Source organism: Psittacula echo, assembly GCF_963264785.1.
Source record: "Psittacula echo genome assembly, chromosome: 2".
NCBI lineage: Eukaryota > Metazoa > Chordata > Aves > Psittaciformes > Psittacidae > Psittacula > Psittacula echo.
Window position 1 is genome coordinate 11607588 of NC_137737.1, and position 18227 is coordinate 11625814.

The window sequence follows — 18227 nt, forward strand, 5'->3', positions numbered from 1 at the left end:
GATCCATTAGGAATTTATGCATGCAATCATGATTGGACGGGCATTCAGAAATGGCTTGTGGACTGCTAATTCAGTTGTGCTGCAGACTCTTCTGCAGGTGAGAGATGTGAGGGCTTTTGGGCTAAGCTTTCAGATAGTATTTAAAGTATATGACTCACTTGTTTCATTCAGGTATTAGTACAAGGAGAGCTGAAGTAATGAGAAGTCATCATGGAGGCGCAGTCCCATAGCTCTGCCACGACGGAGAAGAAAAAAGTGGAGAATTCCATCGTGAAATGCTCCAGTCGAACAGATGTCAGTGAGAAAGCTGTTGCCTCCAGCACAACTTCCAATGGTGAGTAACAGCAGGGATTTACTAGCAGCCAAACCTACAGTAATTTTATGTTCACTGCATTCCTTGTGAATTGAGCATTTGCACCTGGATCAGTGTTTGTTCTAAGGAAAGGCTGAAGAAAATGAACAAGGGGGGGTGGCAGTGGTGGAAAGTGGTAGGATACAATAAGGCCTGTTCTGGCATCAGACATAGTCTTTTTCTTCCAGATGTTCTAATTTGAGATGTAAATGTGCTAAGTTATTTATTATAGGAAGTTCCTGTTTTTGGCGTTTTGGAAATTGTCTTGATTAGCCTGGCAGGGCTTGGGGGTGCTTTGCATTTGGCCGTTGAAATCTCTTACACTAGTTAGATAATTAGTTATTACAAAAGAGACAGAAGTAACTCTGTCAATAGTAATGGCAAGGGGTTTTTTTTCTTCTTCTCTTCTTTTGCAAATAAACTTGTTCTTTGCAAAGGGCTGCCCTCCCTTCCCCCCCCCCCCCCCCCAAGCTCTTTAATGGCCGGGGGCATACTGTCATGCTGAAAGTGTGTCCTCCTGTGAGTTCACTTCCAAGTTGTGAATGTGAAGCTTGTAGATTTGAAAACTGGGGTAGTTTGCTTAATTCTCCCTGGGGATTACTTCACTTGACAATTTTACATACTCTCTGCCTCCTTGAGAGTGTGTGATCCCAGCCCAGGCCTTGTCATTGTTCAGTGTAAGAGGGGTGAGTGCACTGGTGCCTGCTAATGCAAAATTCCCTTTGCATTAGCAAAGAAAACTGCTTGAAAAGGTCTGGCTAGAGTTTAGACCTGTGGATTGTGGATATAACTGCAGATAACTGTTGTTAACAGAAAACTTGGTATTTTGCAAAGCAGTCTAATAGTGGCTAAAAATGGAAGATGTCTTTGCATATTTTGGAGTCCTAGCATATTCCTGGCAAAACATTTTCTGCTCACCCTTTCTGCTTCCATCGTGCTCACTCATCTGGGCTTGTGGTCCAGGTCAGGTTCTCACTTTGATGTCTTGAATAAAGGTTTCTGCTTTCATGAAGAAACATTTATCTCCCACTAGACTAAAGCAGAAAATACATGAATCCTTCAGCCATACTAGAGGGGAATCTCTGTGGGTCAGTAAAAATTAGATGGCGCATGTCCCAGTATCCTTCTGTGTGACTGGACTTCAGATTCAAAGCAGACTCAGCACCTGCTGACCTACTAGTTGGAGTTGATCCCCACGAGAAACTCTTGAGCAGCTATGGAAAAAGTTGCATCAGTTTTCTAAGGCATATGAAATTGGATCCTCAGCTGGTGTAAGACAGCACAGATCCATTTCTGTCAATAGAATTACAGTGGTTTGCATTAGCTGAAGAGCTCCCCATGGTATTTTTTTTTGATAACAGGATTTTCCACGTTGGCCCAACTTTTCAAACAGATGCACACTTTAATAAACGTGTATTCTTTGATGTGTGAGGGGTTTGTGCTCAAACTGGATATTGGCACATACCTTTGACTGCTTGGCTAGTTTTAGCATTATTGTTAAACATTTAAATAGGGCTGAAGTTAAAGCCTTCAAGATGTTTTTGCCTATTTCATATGTAGATTTACCCTGTGGTCAGGTAATTTTCTCACTCTGTTCTACCTATCAGCTTTAACGGTAATACTAGTTCTTAATGGTCCGCTTCACCTAGGTGGTGCATGTTAGAGGCATCAAACTCCCAAGAGCTGGAATGATACTAAGTGTGATGAATGACTAGAAATTTTTGTCACTGGAATTGTCTTCTATTAATAGGATGTTAATGTGGTACACATCCTGGGCCCCCAGGCTTGCTTTGGTTAAGGTGATGACAGTTACCTTTGTTTCAGTGGGAATGGCTGATCTTGTTAGTCTTTGTATTTAGCGAAGTCACCAGGATCACCAAGGTTTGTATTTCTAATCTACCTTCATGTATAACCAAGCAAACAACTTTCCAGAGATACGGGGTTAAAAAATTCCATTCCTTCCTGCATATGAAAAATGCCCTTCATGGAGCATGTACTAAAACAAATACTAATACCAAAACTTCAGAACTTAAACGTGAGTTTTACTGTTGCCCATGCGATTGTCATGATAATGAATTTTGGTTGCAAGGACCGATTTGCATGAAAGTTGGGCTCTCATGGCATTTGCATCTTTTGTTCTTTAATGCTGGTATTACTATGGGAGCATCATCAGTTGATATAAGACACCACTCCTACAAAACATGCAGCTTTTGTTGATTCAGTGCAGAGGGCTGCTGTAATGTTAAATGGTGGTGATTTGCATTTGAATGCTCTTGTTAAACAAGGTAAGGTACCCTTAAAAATACCAAAAAGACAGAATGATCCTTGCTGGTTTTGTCAGAAGACTGGTGTCATCGCAGAGCAACGTCTGCCTATCATACCTGTGTCACTTCATAAGCATGTCTAATATCAGTGCTTCTCTTGATCTGGACAACACGTTAATTGGCCAAGTTTGCAAGGAAATGTGTGCTTGAGTGACAGCTGTCTGAGGTGTGATGTAGAAGCTGGTATTTTCTCAGTAGCTCTACTGTCTTCTGAAGGAGTCAGAACTTGGATCAGAAATAGATTGAAAGCTGTTAGTTATGGGGTTTATGCAAAGCTATTAATCATGAAGAAACAAAGAAACTGTCATTGTTTCAACAGCTTCCAAAACACACCCTGTAGCAGAATCTATATTAAAATGAATATTGAGTGTGCAAAACTTTTCAGTCATATGACGTGCAAACTGTTTATTGAAGAGCCTCATGTAAACGTGGGTGCAAAGGGAAGAAAGTGGGAAAGATGACCAGGGAGGGCAGCTCGTGTGTTAACCCTTACTACCCAGTGCAAGTTAATGAGGCCGAGACTTCAGGGTGCCCCTTGGAAGGTACCAGCTGTCCTGTAGACTGAAATAATAAGCATGGGCTGCAGTTCTGCTGAGTTCCTGCCATTACTTACATACAAACAAGATTTCTGCTGCACTCACCTAGCTGCAGACTGACTCTATTGCTGAGATGCTTGCACTGTGTTAGGTAAGGGCTTTTGTTTTTTTTTGTAATGGCATTTCCATTATAAACCCCTAATTTCAGGGATTTATAATTAAGCCCTTAAAACGTGCTGCAGGCTGAAACATGTGGGGAAGGTCTTAGTGATGGAGCAAATATAAACCTATTTTAAAATATGTGTGATCAAAAAGTAAAAAGCAAACTGAAGAATCCTAATTTGTAGTAACTAACAAAACCCTTTGGTGCAGTTTGATCCCCAGTGGGACTTTGTAACTTGGGACCACTCTGGCTTTGTTTTGGATTAATTTTTACAGACTTTTGATTTTGTTCCCTTTTTTTTTGTATCCCAACCAAAGTGCACACAGTTTACTAAGATACATTTCTTTGCAAATTGTTTCTTTTACTCCTCTGTTAGACTTCTATATTTACTGCTAGGCTAATAGCCAAGATGGGGAAAACTGCTAAAGAAAGCTGCTAACAGAAATATTAACTCACAAAAGGTTGTATGAATAATAAGTTTGTGCTAGGGTATGCAGTTAGCTTACTTTTGTGTCTCGCGTTATTTGATAGCCTCAGATTGATCTGCTTTGGCAAAGTAATAATGAGAACAAATAAATACAGTGTTTATGTCATGGCCATGTTATTGGTATGACACTGGAGTAATGAGACCACTGTCCCAGCCCACCTTGCTGCCCTGATGCTGTGTCTTGTCTTCTCACACATGCATCCCTGCCAGTCTTCTAGCGTCAAAGCAGTAAGACCCTGTTCCCTACCATGTCAGCATGTGGGTTTAGATCATCAACCCGAAAGCTGCTGCATGCACACAGGTTTCTATCAGGCTGTACAAGGAATGTCTTTCTAAACAGAAGTATCAGTTGAACATAAAATCCCAGACTGGTTTGGGTTGGAAAGGACCTTAAAGCTCATCCAGTTCCAACCCCTCTGCCATGGCCAGGAACACCTTCCACTAGGGCAGCTTGTTCAAAGGCACTGGAGCTGCTCTAAGGTTCCCCTTAAGGAGCCTTCTCTTCTCCAGGCTGAACCAGCCCAGCTCTCTCAGCCTGGCTCCAGAGCAGAGCTGCTCCAGCCCTCGCAGCATCTCCGTGGCCTCTTCTGGAATCACTCCAACAGCTCCACGTCACTCTTGTGCTGTTGCCCCAGAGCTGGATGAGGACTGCAGGGGGGTCTCCTTGGAGCAGAGCAGAGGAGGAGAATCCCCTCCTTCAACCTGCTGCTCATGTGCCTTTTGATGCAGCCCAGCACATGTTTTCTGGGCTCAAGCATACACTGAATCTGGCTCATGTTGAGCTTCTCCTTAATCAACACCCCCAGGTCCTTCTCCCCGGGGCTTCCATCAGTCCATTGATAAACTGATTAAAATTAGTTCTGTGCTCCCTTTGGGGAGCCTTTGCCTGGGTTTGGAGGACATGAAACCTGCCTTGCCAGACTACTGTTGGTACACTGCCCTCCTGCACCCCAGCACTGAGAGTCACCAGCCCTCCCCAGTCCCAGCACTGCAGTAAAGCCTTGAACTCCAGCCCAGCAAGTACTCATGTGAACGCCTCACTGTAGGCACAGGAATCACCTAATGTGGGTATTTGCATGCTTACAATTAGGCAGTCACTTTAATGCTTTACTGGGCTGCCTGCTTCCACTCCACACTGCTTTATAGGTGAATCAAGTTTATTGTTAGAGTACTTCCTAAGAGGTGTTGACCAAAAACATCCTGCTAACCTAACACAGCCCTCAGCTAAAGGCAGTTTAGTTTTTTCACTGGATATGGAGCATAGATACGATTAATTTCTTTGCTTTATTTTCTGGAAAGTACAGGGTATTTCTGTGAGGGCTGAATTAATAGCTTTACAAGGCAAAGCTGCACTTTGCAGCACTGCTTGGAGAACATTAGGAGAGTGTAATACCGTATTCAACCTTGGTTGTTGACCGTTTGGCTTGTGAATTTTGTCAGTGACTAAAATGCCTTCCTCTTACGCAGGTTTTGGCTCTAAACTGATGTTTTTAATGTTGCTTTAAAACAATGCAGTTATTGTATAGGGACTCCTTCAGTGCCTGACAGGCAAGCACTTATTTTCAGTGTGATGTGTTTTGTCTAGTTTTTGACTCAGGAGCTTGTTCCAGTGTAATCTGATATTTCTTATTAACCTATTACTCTGCCTTAAAAAAATAAGCTAATTATAAACGTATGTGGGTTGTGGACTTGACTAACTTTATCAGGGTCAGATAGTTATTGGGAACATACTTTAAAGCGATAGAAAGCAGAAATTATTATCTTAATAATGAGGTAACTTAAAACCAAGCTTGATAGATGAATAAATGAGAGGAAGTTCAGGCGTCCACTTTGATTCTTTCAGAAGAAGGGCCAGCTTCATCTAGGTCTCCTGTTGGGTTTTTTTTTCTTCCTATTAGTTCTCTCAGGGTTGAATGAGGGAAGTATTCAGCAGTCTGCAACCCCGTAAGAATCACATTTCCTGTTTAAACTCCCAGTTGGTTACTTGTCCCGCTGCTTGCTTTCAAGCTCACCATAAAATAGGTGTTAATCATAATACCCGGTTTTGGCCCTCTTCATTGGACTGATGTGCTCAGGGTCCCATTGAGATGTCAGGGTTCAAAAGAGGTTGTTAGGTATCAAGAAACACTGCCTGTACTATTTTAGTGGCCTGCAAATTGATGAGACCTGATTCTAAAAAGTGATCAGGAGATGCCCTTCTCCTTTCCTAAATTCAAAGGGAATGGAGGGCCCTTCTTCACTTCTCATTTTCAGGTCAAGGAGGAAACAACATAGTGTAGTGTTAGATATTGGAAGGGATGACTGCAGTGTATAGGTTTTTCTGAGGGTTTTGTTTTCCAGCAACTAATGCTCTATCTGTAACAGCAGCATAAAAAGTAAGGGTAGAACGGTCACATCTGGTAGGGCAGAAGACTGAAGGCAAAGACCTGAACCGGTAAAATTTTGTGTACCCTTCTATTCTGATAACTGTGGTCAGGTCCTAAGAGGATAAACTACAAGAAGGTAACCCATCCTTGGGGAGGATAGGCTGTCCTGATGCTTGGAAGTATTGGAAGCAAAAGTGTTGGAGATTGTCGTTAAGTGGGGACTGCATGTCTTGGGATATTGTAATCTGATGTGAGTAACTGGTTAAATACATGTTCATTCCGAGCAATGCACCCATGGTCTTTTATGCTTGCTAATAAAATTTCAGTCATCAAGTTAGGGTTTATTGTAGCCTGTAATAACTTATTCTGCCTGATGCTATTTTCTGGTGTTGTTCTGGAGTGAGCCAGCCCTACCCTCACCCTGCTCTAAACCCAGTGATCTGCAAGTGCAATACAGGATTGCTTCATTAATTCTGCTGAGATTTCCCTCCTTTTTCCCCCCTTCTCTCCTCTCCCTGCAGTGGTTAATAGCATAAGGGATATTAAATGTCAATCCTCCTGTATCCCTCTGCAAGTTCCAGAAAGAGATGATTGAGTGGCTTATCACTGCAATCACTGTAATCAGTAAGTAATGACTTAACATCCTGCTGGATAACATAAGGTGGAATCAGGAGAAAACATTAGTTAGCAGCAGAAGCTTGCCACCTGGACAAGGTGGAGGTGAAATTTAGGGAATTACAGACTCGGGAGGTTTTTTTTTTCCTGAAAAACAAAACCAAAAAGTCCCCCAGACACCCAAACAACCATATTACAATTGTACATGGGCTTTGAAATGGAGTGAGGAGTGATAATAATAACAACAGGGTTTAAAATGGGTCTCTGCAGTATGGCAGCGGTACCATGCTCTGTAGCTTGTGCTTTGCAGGAGTCTAGTATCAATCAGACCTCAAAAAATTCAGGCACTGGGGAGGGGGAAGCAGCCAAGAGGTTTGATTTTTAGCAGGAAGGAGGCTGCTGGCAGCTGAAGCTTCAGTGATACTGTTAGCCTTCCAGAACAGGGCTTGGAAATCTGCAAGTGGAGGAGCTGTGGGGAGTAGATCTTCTTCTTAAAGTCAATAAAAGGAATTCTTAAAAGTCCTTCTAATGGACTGAAAAGCAGGCGAGCCCTCTGGCAGGACCAGCTTTGGGCTTTACTCCTGGAGCTGTGTAAATCAAGGCAGCTGAAGTAATTAAATTACTTAACAGGTTTTCAAATGGCATGCATCTTTTCTAGATGTTTTCTATTTCTTATCTGTCTTCAGCTAAAAGGAAATAATCAGGCATCAGTGTTGCATTTGGTTGTATCCCTGCTCTGTGTGTTTGCTTTTTCTCCTGTTTGTTTTCTCTTTCTCAGAAGATACAAAACCTCAGCTTCTGCTTACATAGAAATTCTTACTAAATACATATATGCCAGTAAGTGAGGGAAGTGTGCTTAGGGTGTGGTTTGTGATTATATAAAGAAGGTACTGTATTAAAACTACACTCTCTGTATTCTTTCCAAGCCATAGCTCGTTATTTTGGAGTGAGGATAGGAGGGGAGGGAGGCGCATTCTTTTGCCATCCAAACTAAGAGGGAATGAGCTGGGTTTTATTGCTGTGTTATTATCTTATTTCCCATTAAAAAGTATTTGCCTTTGATGCGTATTGCAAGTGGTCACAATTTAATTTGCAGCTCCTATTTTTGCTGGTAAATCTGGCAGTTCAGAAAAACTGTGATTTACTTGTAAGTGTGATCTGGACCCAGTGATGAATGTGTCTTTCAGGCGCACAGAGGCACTTTGGCAAGGAGAAGCACACAGAAATACTGGGTTTTGTTCAGATGATTGTAAAATTGGGCTTGTAAGGCTTTATGGGTCAGATTATATCAAAAAGCAGTTCCTAATCTTGTGCCTGCAGTCAGCTGGAGTCTTGCTACACAGGAGCTGCGTGTGCACATTCTTTGCACATGCCAACTGCTTAAACCACGCTGGTTTCCATTCATTTAGCACGACTTTGCATGCATGTTCCACACGCAGCCAAGTGGAAATGTGAAAACTTAAGTCCCACACATGCAATAGCTTGAAAAGGCAGCCAGATACCACAAACTAAGGGCTAAGGGGGTATTTTTTCTGCTTAATGGAACAGATTTGTACTGATGAAGTTTCTCCTAAGAGGAGATGATAAATCGCTGAAACTTCAGTTACTGTTACAAACTGTGTGTGCTCTCTCTCGCTCTCTCTGTCCCCATCGTGTGCTTGCTTTTCTCTTCTTTCCCAGCGTAGTGGCTCATACGTAACAACAGAGGATTTTGTAGAAAAGTTCCTTCTGGGCCTGACCAGCAGTGTTTTCCCCTCCTCCTGCTCTCTTTTCTTTCCTTCTGTCTCTCCTCTCTTTTCTTTCTTTTATTTTCCTTTCCCTTTTTTTTTTTTCCCCTTTTTGTTCTTTCTTTTAGTTTTCAGAAAGTTGAGTTCCATCCCAATTATTAAATCTTCGGAGACCATTCCCACATGGTTCTGTAAATGGTAGCTTCATCCTGAGTTCTTTCATCTCTTTTCCTGCTCTCCTGGCTTGACAGTTGAAAAGGTCTGACTGTGCCACACAATGGTTTGATTGGTTTCTCTAGGGGAGGCTTTACCCTGCCTCATCATTCGCCAGGCAGGTGGACCAGAAAGTCTCTTGATTCTTTTGTTGCCTCTCAAAGTCCGAGGTCTTTGACTGAATAAATCCTCCGTCATGGGATAATTTGCTAAAAGGAGACTGAAAGATGTGAGAGAAAAGCCTCACTACTTGGGTGCTGAATTAATGAAATAACTGGGCCTTGGAGTTTGCAATTGAAAAATCACCAGGAATGCAATGGGTGGAGACAGGCTTCAGAATGCAAGCCCGTTACTTCCCCGTAATAAACTATGAGAGCTTTAACTGATCTTGCTAAATACGCCGGCTCGCCTGGCCGCCTCCACTATTTGCATCTGTAGCCCTGTTTGACGGGGGAAGCCAGAGCAGAATAAAAGCCGTTTTGGTGCAGTGCCTACTTAGTCATTAGATTATTACGAGGGGCTGGGAAGAATTCCATATGACAGAACTAGGGTTGAGTTAACACAGGACGAAAAGTAATTTACAGATAGGCTGTCCTCAGCCATCTTCGTAGCCCCTGATAAGGTTTCATTTCAGAATGGATAGGCGACATTTCCACTTACGGGCCCATTCTGCGACACCTGTGATAACAGCTTCTGGATCCTAATTGAAATTGGTTTCAAAATGGATTTTCACTTTTCTCTGTCTGTGGAAAATATTGAATGGACTCAGAGCTGCCACAGAGAATCCCAGACCTTGGAAAATGGAGCAAGAAGCCAGGATCATCTTTCATAACTGTGTCGATGATATGACAGTTTTGTTATCTGTCTTATTAATGAAATCATTGATCACCTGATGAGGGAGATAATAAACTACAGTTTTGCTGCTCTTCAGGAAGCTCAGTTAGATTTTTTAAAAATACAGATGGGGAAAACCAAGCCAAAACAATGAAGCGAACGTTGTCAAGGCCTATTTTCAACTTTGCTTTTCTTGAAGATGTTTTAGATGGAAGAAGTCTGTAAAATGCTGACTGCATCTTGAGTTTATTGAAAGTAAAAAGGGAGAGGGAAAAAGCAAAGCTGATGCTCACATGAAGACTTAGTTATTGTGGTTTTTTGTTTTTAACAAACGGCACTGAGTAAATAACACTTAAGGCCTAGTAAGTGCCATGGAAACTCAGATGAACTGAGAAACAATGGAGCTCAATTTTAGCTGAAGTGGGATTAGTGATCCCAACTCTCTGAATGCCTCGACATGGACAAAAGCTGGCTCCAAGTGCAGCGAACGTTGCCGCGATGCTGGTTCTCCCGAAAATCATTTCTTCTTTAAAACAGGGCATCAGCCTTTAGTTGTTAAAGCTGCTCAGGCTCTCTGGAAAAATAAGTTCCCTTTTTTTTGTTGTTGTTTCTCCATAGTAATGGACTTGAGAAGATTTCTCAATGCAAGCAAACATAATAAACCTCCTGCTCAGGATAGAATGTGTGCGCAGGCTTCGACAATAAAACCTGAAAGGATTTTGTGATGTGTTGTTTCCCTGCTTGCTTTCTAATTATTGGGCAAAGAGATAAATCTGTTGTTTGTGCTTGGTTGCTCTGGAATGCGTGCTGTATTCCTTGAGGAAGGTGGGAAGGGATTGTTTTTCTGAAGAGGGATGCCGGTGACTTCTCATATTTCACTGTGAATTGTATTCTAGGTATTCCTTCAGTCCCTCCGTTGGGGTGGGTCAATCTATCCCCCTTTTTAAGCTTGAAAGGGGAGCTCTGATCAAAGGCTTCAATGATGTCACTGATCTCTGGTGATTGATTAGGAACAGAAGTTCTGGAGCATTTTGCATGTCCGCCTTATCACTTCAAATCCGTTAGTGCCTTTCCATTAGGGTAGCTTTCAATCAGGGGGAAAACAGCCCATGCACATGTGTGTATATATGCGTACGTACATATATATGTACAAGCCCCCCATGTGTATGCGTATGGAGAAAGGGAATAGGAAAGTGTACAGGCTTCACGGTCTGAGTTATAAATATACTTTTCTTTTACATCAAAAGAAACAGTTTTTATTGGTCTGTGCTGACTCAGGAGATACTAATTGCCAAACTCTTGTGTGTAATTCTCCTCTGTTCTCTGCAGCTGCTCTCACAGGTTTAGATCCATGTAGGTCTGTGTCATCAGTGGGTTTTGGGCTGTTTTTCCTTCACTTGCTGTAGTTCACCCAGAGAGGAATCATGCCCCTGCTTGTTATTTCTGTGCTTGTGATGCACTTCAAGATCCACTGTGTGTGTTAGTGGCTTAGAGATATTTTATGATTAGGGATTGAAAAGTAAATATTTTAAATGTATAATGTATGTTTCTTGGAAGTTCAGAATGAATGTTGAGCTTTTAAGAGAAAAGATCTTCTGTTCGTAAAGGAGGAGCAGTCCTCTGACTCTTAGTGGTGTGGGAGGTTGGGCAGTGGGGTCTCCTCATGGCCGTAAGGGTGGTGTGTGTGTGACCAAATGGCATAGGACTTGAGTCTGACTTCACTGTAGTGTAGATGAGGAAGATGGGGGTATGTGAAGCTGGAATCCATTCCTAAATATCCCACTTCTAACAGCACACTGTGATTTATATGAGGAACTTAAAAACTCAGCACAGGCTTTAAGGATCGTAAGTTAATGAATTACTGTGGTAAATGGAAGCTTTCAGTCTGTAGGATAATTCACAAATGTTAATGGTATTTTCATGTATCTCTTTCCCCCTTTCTTTTCAGTAGGTCGTCTCATTTCTCCCCCTCTCTCTCTCAGATCTCCTTCACTCTCTCTTCTGCTGTTGTGCATTTCACACCAGGAGATGACAAGTCTTGTGATTGCAGCAGAGGCAATTGAAAGAAAATAAAGAGAGTTCTTTTTCTCTGGTGCTGGCCCATGAACATACCGTAAAAATCGGATTAGACACACCTAGAGTTGGGATTGATTGCATCTTGAATGGGAAATTAGAACATCTGAAAAATTCCTGTTTGGATGGAACAGAAGCACAAGGAGGAAAAGTTGGATGGAAACCAGAGAAGAACTGTAAATCACTATTGAAGTTACTTCCTATGGTTTACCATTGGCTGTCACAGAAAATTGCCTTCGGCTTGTTTATAACTAATTCCCTCTATAGAAAACTTCAATTTGTGGACTGGCCTCTGAACGGGATTGATAACTCTGTTTATAGACTAGGATGGGTATCTAAAGATAACAGATAATGCAAATGAGCCTTTTTTTGATAAGCCAGGGAAGCAATTATGGCTCCAACCTGGTTGATGGATTTCAGAGTGCCTTTCCACAGATTACAGATTTACTGGGGTTTGCACTATAGTTTCCTTAGCGGTGTTGGAAAAACAAAACCAGAGTCATTTGAATAGAACTCAAAAGATGGAGCGGCTGATAGAACCAGCTTTCCTACCGCTTGTAAACCTAGGGAATCAGATTAAACAGACAGCGCTCAGCCTTCTCTGGGAGCAACATGATTTGATAAAAATGGGTGTTTAATATTCGATTTACAGTTTCATCTGAAGTGTGCAAACGTGGATGTCCCGTGGGAGTTTACAGCCCACTCCAACTTTAACTCAGATAAAATGCCCCTCATAAACTGCCTTCCTGCTTTCATATTCAAATTGATATTTCTTCCAGAGAGTAGGAGCATGGAGGATGGACGCTGCGAGTGGTTCAAGGCACCTGGGGTGCTCAGCACCTCAGATGTTTAAGCCCTTAACCCTGGGCTGATGGCAGTGCTGACTGCAAGGTGTAGCTGAGCGAGCGGGCTCAGGGGGTGGCTGCACCAAGTGGCGTGTTTCCTTCTCAAATCTATGGATTTTCCCATTGGAAGTGCCTGGGAAGCCACAGTTTCTCACAGCCAGCAGTGTCTTAAGTGTCTTAAGTGGACTGCAGAGGGCTTAGTGCTAATCTGCCTCTAAACGTCTGTTCAGGCACATCCTCCATTCACAGAATCATAGAATGGTTTGGGTACTTAAAGCTCATCCAGTTCCAACCCCCTGCCACGGGCAGGGACACCTTCCACTAGAGCAGCTTGCTCCAAGCCCCTGTGTCCAACCTGGCCTTGAGCACTGTCAGGGATGGGGCAGCCACAGCTTCTCTGGGTGCCCTATGCCAGTGCCTCAACACCCTCACAGGGAAGAACTTCTGCCTAATGTCTAATTTCAATCTCCTCTCTGTCAGGTTAAAGCCATTCTCCTTGTCCTGTCCCTAGAGGCCCTTCTCCAAAGCCTCTCTCCAGGTTTCCTGTAGCCCCTTGAGGCACTGGAGCTGCTCTAAGGTCTCCCATTAAGGAGTCTTCTCCAGGCAGAACTAGCCCAGCTCTCTCAGCCTGGCTCCAGAGCAGAGCTGCTCCAGCCCTCAAAGCATCCTTATGGCCCCACACTGAAATACTGAAGGGATTTTTAGCCACTTTAACTAGTCCAGGCTTTAAATATTTAATCTTACGTGTTGCTTTTCAGTCTCCTTACTCAAGCTCTTGTCTTTTAGTCGGTTTTCTGCAGAGGGACATCTGGGGCCTTGACACCCTTGATCACTAAATTATAACCTTCACCTGTGAAACTTAAGGTAAGTTCTCATGAAGCCATCTCAGGGCCTACTCCTGGAAACGTGCTTTCTTTTGCAGATGTTCTGTTTGAAGGCTCCTCTGTGTGATCTGAAAAAAGGAAAAATGAATAAGGCCTTATTTCATGTGCCGTTACAATAATTAGAGTGACTCCTTGTAGACTGAACTACTCTAGCTTCAAAATAGTTGTTCTAAGACACCATTTTGTTTGCTGACATGATAGAGGTTAATGTTGCCTATGTAAGAGCAGAAGTAATTTAAAAGTCCTGCTCTCAGCTTTGAACACTTCCTTTTGATTGTTCAGAGGATAGGGGGAAGTAGGTGGGTTTTGCTATTTAAATTCCCACAGACCTTTTCCTTCAGCCTTCTAACTTAAATGAGGATTAAAGCCTTGCATACATTTTCTTTGGCACTACAGGGTTACTTATTTTTTTTCTCTGAGGAATAACCTTAGTATGAAGGATACCAAAACATCTCAAGTAATAAACATATTTCAAGGGACTGTGATTTATTGCTACATTTATCTTCAAGGCTCAAAACAGATGCTAAAAATAAGCCTACTGTTAAATAATAATTGTATCTGGACGTGAAGTAAGAACTTTGAGCAAGGATATAAAAAATTCCACCACGTATTTACAAGACAGAGAAAAAGAGTGAAAGAAATGAAGAAAGTCAGAACCTAAAGGAAAAGAAAGGAAGGAAAAGATGGGAAGGAAGGGTAGAAAGGGCGAGCTCTGTGCTCCTCTGCGGTGCTCTCATTCAAACAGATTTCAGGTGAACTTTTTAGTTGTCATAGTTGGACTGAGAGTCTGTCAGAAAATGAACATTTTAGCACTGTTGGACATTGTTCATGGGGTCAAGTACTTCAGCTGTGTAAGTGAAAGAGCCTATATGCAGGCACAGAGTCATTGATACAGAATAACTTAACATGAATGTCTATAATAGGTGAATCTGAGGAAGACATTATATTTCAGCCTCCTTAATTATGAGGGACAGTGTTGCCTTGAGACATATAACTGTTAGCCACAAAGGGAAAGCAGCAAGAGTTTTTTGTTTGAGTGTCTGAATGTAATTTAGGCTGCTGCTTTTGTCTCTGTATTTCTCTGGGTATACTGTGTTGGATTTACATCACTTGCCCTCTGAGACTCGCAGGCCCTTTGGGGAGGGAAGGCAGAACCTCAGCCCAACGCAAGGATGTGGGCACAGTGTTGGCTGCTGGCTTTGTGCAGTCCCAGAGAAGTCAGACTTACTGGCCAGGCCTCTTGTATGTGTATGTGCTCAGTAGGGATGTGATGGGTATCGCTTGTATCTGCAGGTCTTAGGCATGGTCTAGCCATTGCGGTATTGCCTTGTACATGTGCTTCTGGATTTCCAGGAATCTTGGCTTCTGTGGAACCCAAATCCTTGCAGCCTGGTTGTGAAAGCCCCCCTGTCTTGCAGGATTATACTTATTTTAATGTGGAACGTACCTAAATGGTGAGAAATTCAGAGGAATCTAAGGAAAATACTTTATTTTGTCGTGCTTGTGTTCTTGTTTAAGCAATAAAGAGCAGTGAAATTGCTTTTCCTTCTTTCTGCTGGAGGACGCAGAGGGCAGCAGCACATGTATCTCAGTCTATCAAGTTGCAGTTGAAAGGAAGAGTGTTCAAAACTTAGCAACATTTAATTCTTCTTCAAAATGTAGAAAGTCCTTGAAGTTGGGTGGATGTTAACTGAGGGAACACAAGCCATGAAGAGGTATGAAATGATCTCACTGAAAATATGTTTCCCGGCTTTCTGTCCCTTTTCTCCCTTTCGCTCATGCTGGGGGTCAGGCAGAATCAGTTTCCAACCTGAGAAGTGAGACATAAGAGTGGACAGATGTTGCAAACAGCATGGTAATGTTGCTCCTTTATTTGTTCCCTTCTTCTAGAGAGGTCCATTCAGTCCAGTCTTTCTCTTTAGAGGTCAGCAAAGAGTGTGAAGTTGGCTCTTGTGATTACTACCATGAGGTCCCAGTGATCCCAGTTTATTTCAAGGAACAGAATTGAAAGGGAGACATGGAAAGAACTGGAAAGGGAAATGGAGATTCCACTTAGGGTTTTCTTTAATATTGTTTCTTTAACTGGTATCTGGTCCAACATTTTTGGTTTTAAAACCACTCAGAAATGCCTCTGTTCATAAGCACATACTTCTTTTTGTTTCAGTGCTGGAGATGCCTGCGAGTGACTTAAAACTAAAACAGACCGTGAAGGCAAGGGGAAAGGAGGAGGATGTTTTACATTCCAGTGCTTTAGGAAGTAAAAATTAGCCAACACTTACAGGTGTCTGTTGTTTCCCATTCTTTATTAAAATGCATGGGATGTGGATCAAATGACTTTATTCAGCTTTCAGCATTTCAGCTACTTCGGAATGGGGGCTCCAGGCGGTTGGATAAAGTCACCGGAAAGTTGCCCAGTTTCACTGCTGCTTATACAAGCTTGCCTGTATCCTCTGGGGAATACTAGTTTGTAATGTGTCGTATCAGATGAGTATCCCTATCTTCCCTTTAGCTCTGGAATGCCAGAAGTAGGTAAGTGCTGGTGGTGATGATGATGATGAGGATGATGAAGATGGTAGCTGTCTCCTCTCCCCTCTTTCTGGGGTTAACAAGAGGCAGTCGTTAGGAACCTTTGCCAAATCAGTTTTTGTTTTGCTGTCATCTGAAAATAACATGCAATGTACATTGCTCACAGTAAGTAGTAATGGTTGAGTTACAAATTATTTGCCTTGTTTTTGGGTTTGCCTGAATGATAGTTATGCATATTGTGGAGCCAGCATAATGAAGGATGTGTAAGTGACTCCGTTGTTAGACTGCCTTCTTGTTGGCTTTCAAGAAACAAGCCATTCCAGCTTCTTTATATGGCAAGTATTTTATCTCTGCAGATGTATGTTCAGCTCTTGGCTGTGCCACAGTTGAGATGGGATTTGAGGTCTTGTCCTTAGTTCCGCTGGATAGCTGTTCATGTCAGAAGGAAATTCCTGGGAATTTCACACTGTTGAGGCCAGCACTATAAATTCACCACTGCGGCAGATGAGATGACTGTAAGTACTGCAGAGGGGATCTTCTTGTCATTGTCATGGTGATGACACTGGAAAGCATCTGTTTGTGGAGGCAGACCCTTTCTCTTATGAATTTGAATCTCTCATTCAAATTCCTTACTGGAAGCTGCAGATGAGCACATGTTGGGTGCACCTACATGTGCTCCAGTTCACCACTGCACCCTTCTGCTTGGGTTACTTAATGCAGAACCATGATGTCATGCTCTCAGAAGTCTGTACCAGTAGGTAGCAATCTAGCTTCATTATCAAGTGACCTAATTTTATGTCAAGAATTGCCCTCAGCTTCGTAATAAACTCTTGCAATTGGGGACTAAGTCAGATGATGCTAGTTGTTTGCATTTTACAATGCTTGTTGAGGGTTGGAATGCCCTGAGGACTCCTGTGAGCCTTGGAGTGACAAGGATAATACATCCTATGGTACATTTCAGAGTAAAAAAACCCAGAACTGTTAAGGAATTTATGATCCATAGAGACATTTAGCGTGAAGGTCCTCTCCGGCAGAGCAGAGAGGTGCTCACTTGACAGAGTGAGACCTGCAGTGGAGCAGATCTGTTGAGGGCAGTGTGAAGAGGAGGCTGGGAAGCAGGTTAGATAATGGCAGTGGTCACTGAGCTGAGGTGACACAGGTCACCTCGTGGGTTATATAGCAATCACTTATCTTAATTCCTTGCTTGTCTCCCTAGCTGATGGAGTCTATTCCTCTTCCTGGAGAAGTCCCTTTTGTTCCTTGCCTGAAATGCACTAAGGGTGGAGGATATTTCATTGTGTAGCACTTTACAAACTGGTACTAACCCAACCTTTTACTGTAAAATTAACTTGAAACAGTGGTTGCTTGAAGATAAGAACCTGACCTTAAAGTCTTAGATCCACATAATGGAAAGCGGTCTTTGGATGCTGATGGGTGTTACTTACACAGGCTGGAATCGTGTGTTGGCGGGACTGGGACGTTGTATGGATTGTATGTAAAATGCTTGTTTACAAATGGAGTTATAGGTTGGATGAAATGAGAGGAATATCTCTTGGCTTCTTTTCAGCGCAGATGTAAGAGGAGAGTTCTCTCTCATGATTTACATGGTTGAATGAGTTAGAATAAAGCGGCAGGTGTCATTCTGAACGCGTGAGTCTGCACTGGTGGAAGCAATCCCTCATATGGCTTTTGCATATGCTCTGGGAGTTGCTGTTAAGTCAATATTTACTTCTCAGGGAGTAAATGCCAGAGTTGTGTCTGCAAGCTGCTACTGCTGCATCCGTAGAAGTTATTTGCTATGTCATCAAGTATCCTACGGTGCAGATTCTGGGAGTTTTAGAAGTGTTGTGATTGGGAGCTTGTGGTCAGTAGCTGGGAACACAAAAGGTGTTTTTCAGCAACTCTGTACAACTTTCCAGATCACATATTTACAACTTGTTGCTCTCTAATACTTCACAGAAACAGCTTGTAAAGTGTTTCTTCTTCAGGATCTTCAACACCATCAAGGAAGGCGTATGTCAGTTGGCATCACTGAACTCATGGTTAGACGTCTTATTTTGCTGAGTGAGGATGATGGGAGAGAGAGGTTGATGACTTCTGGAGCTGTTTTAATCAGTAACCTTTGCATACAAAGTACATTTGGTGTGGGTAGGACTCCCTCCCAGGAGAAAAGCCGCAGGCTTCACTGAGGATAACAAAGGTCTGTCTGATAGAAGGTAGGATATATAAGATGGCTGCAATACAGTTTTGTCTGGATGCTAAAGAATACTTTAAAAATGCTC

At 42.5% G+C, this 18227-nt stretch overlaps 1 protein-coding gene across 2 annotated transcripts in view; it reads left to right on the forward strand.

Moving 5' to 3' along the window:
- Positions 1 to 210: 210 nt before the first annotated feature.
- Positions 211 to 18227, forward strand: part of GLI3 (GLI family zinc finger 3) — a gene marked incomplete at both ends in the record, with an annotated part of 193606 nt that continues 175589 nt past the window's right edge. For both annotated transcript variants that reach the window (XM_080611187.1, XM_080611188.1), the window contains one exon: positions 211 to 334. In XM_080611187.1, coding sequence (XP_080467313.1) covers positions 211 to 334 — 124 coding nt within the window. The remainder of the gene's footprint in view (positions 335 to 18227) is intronic.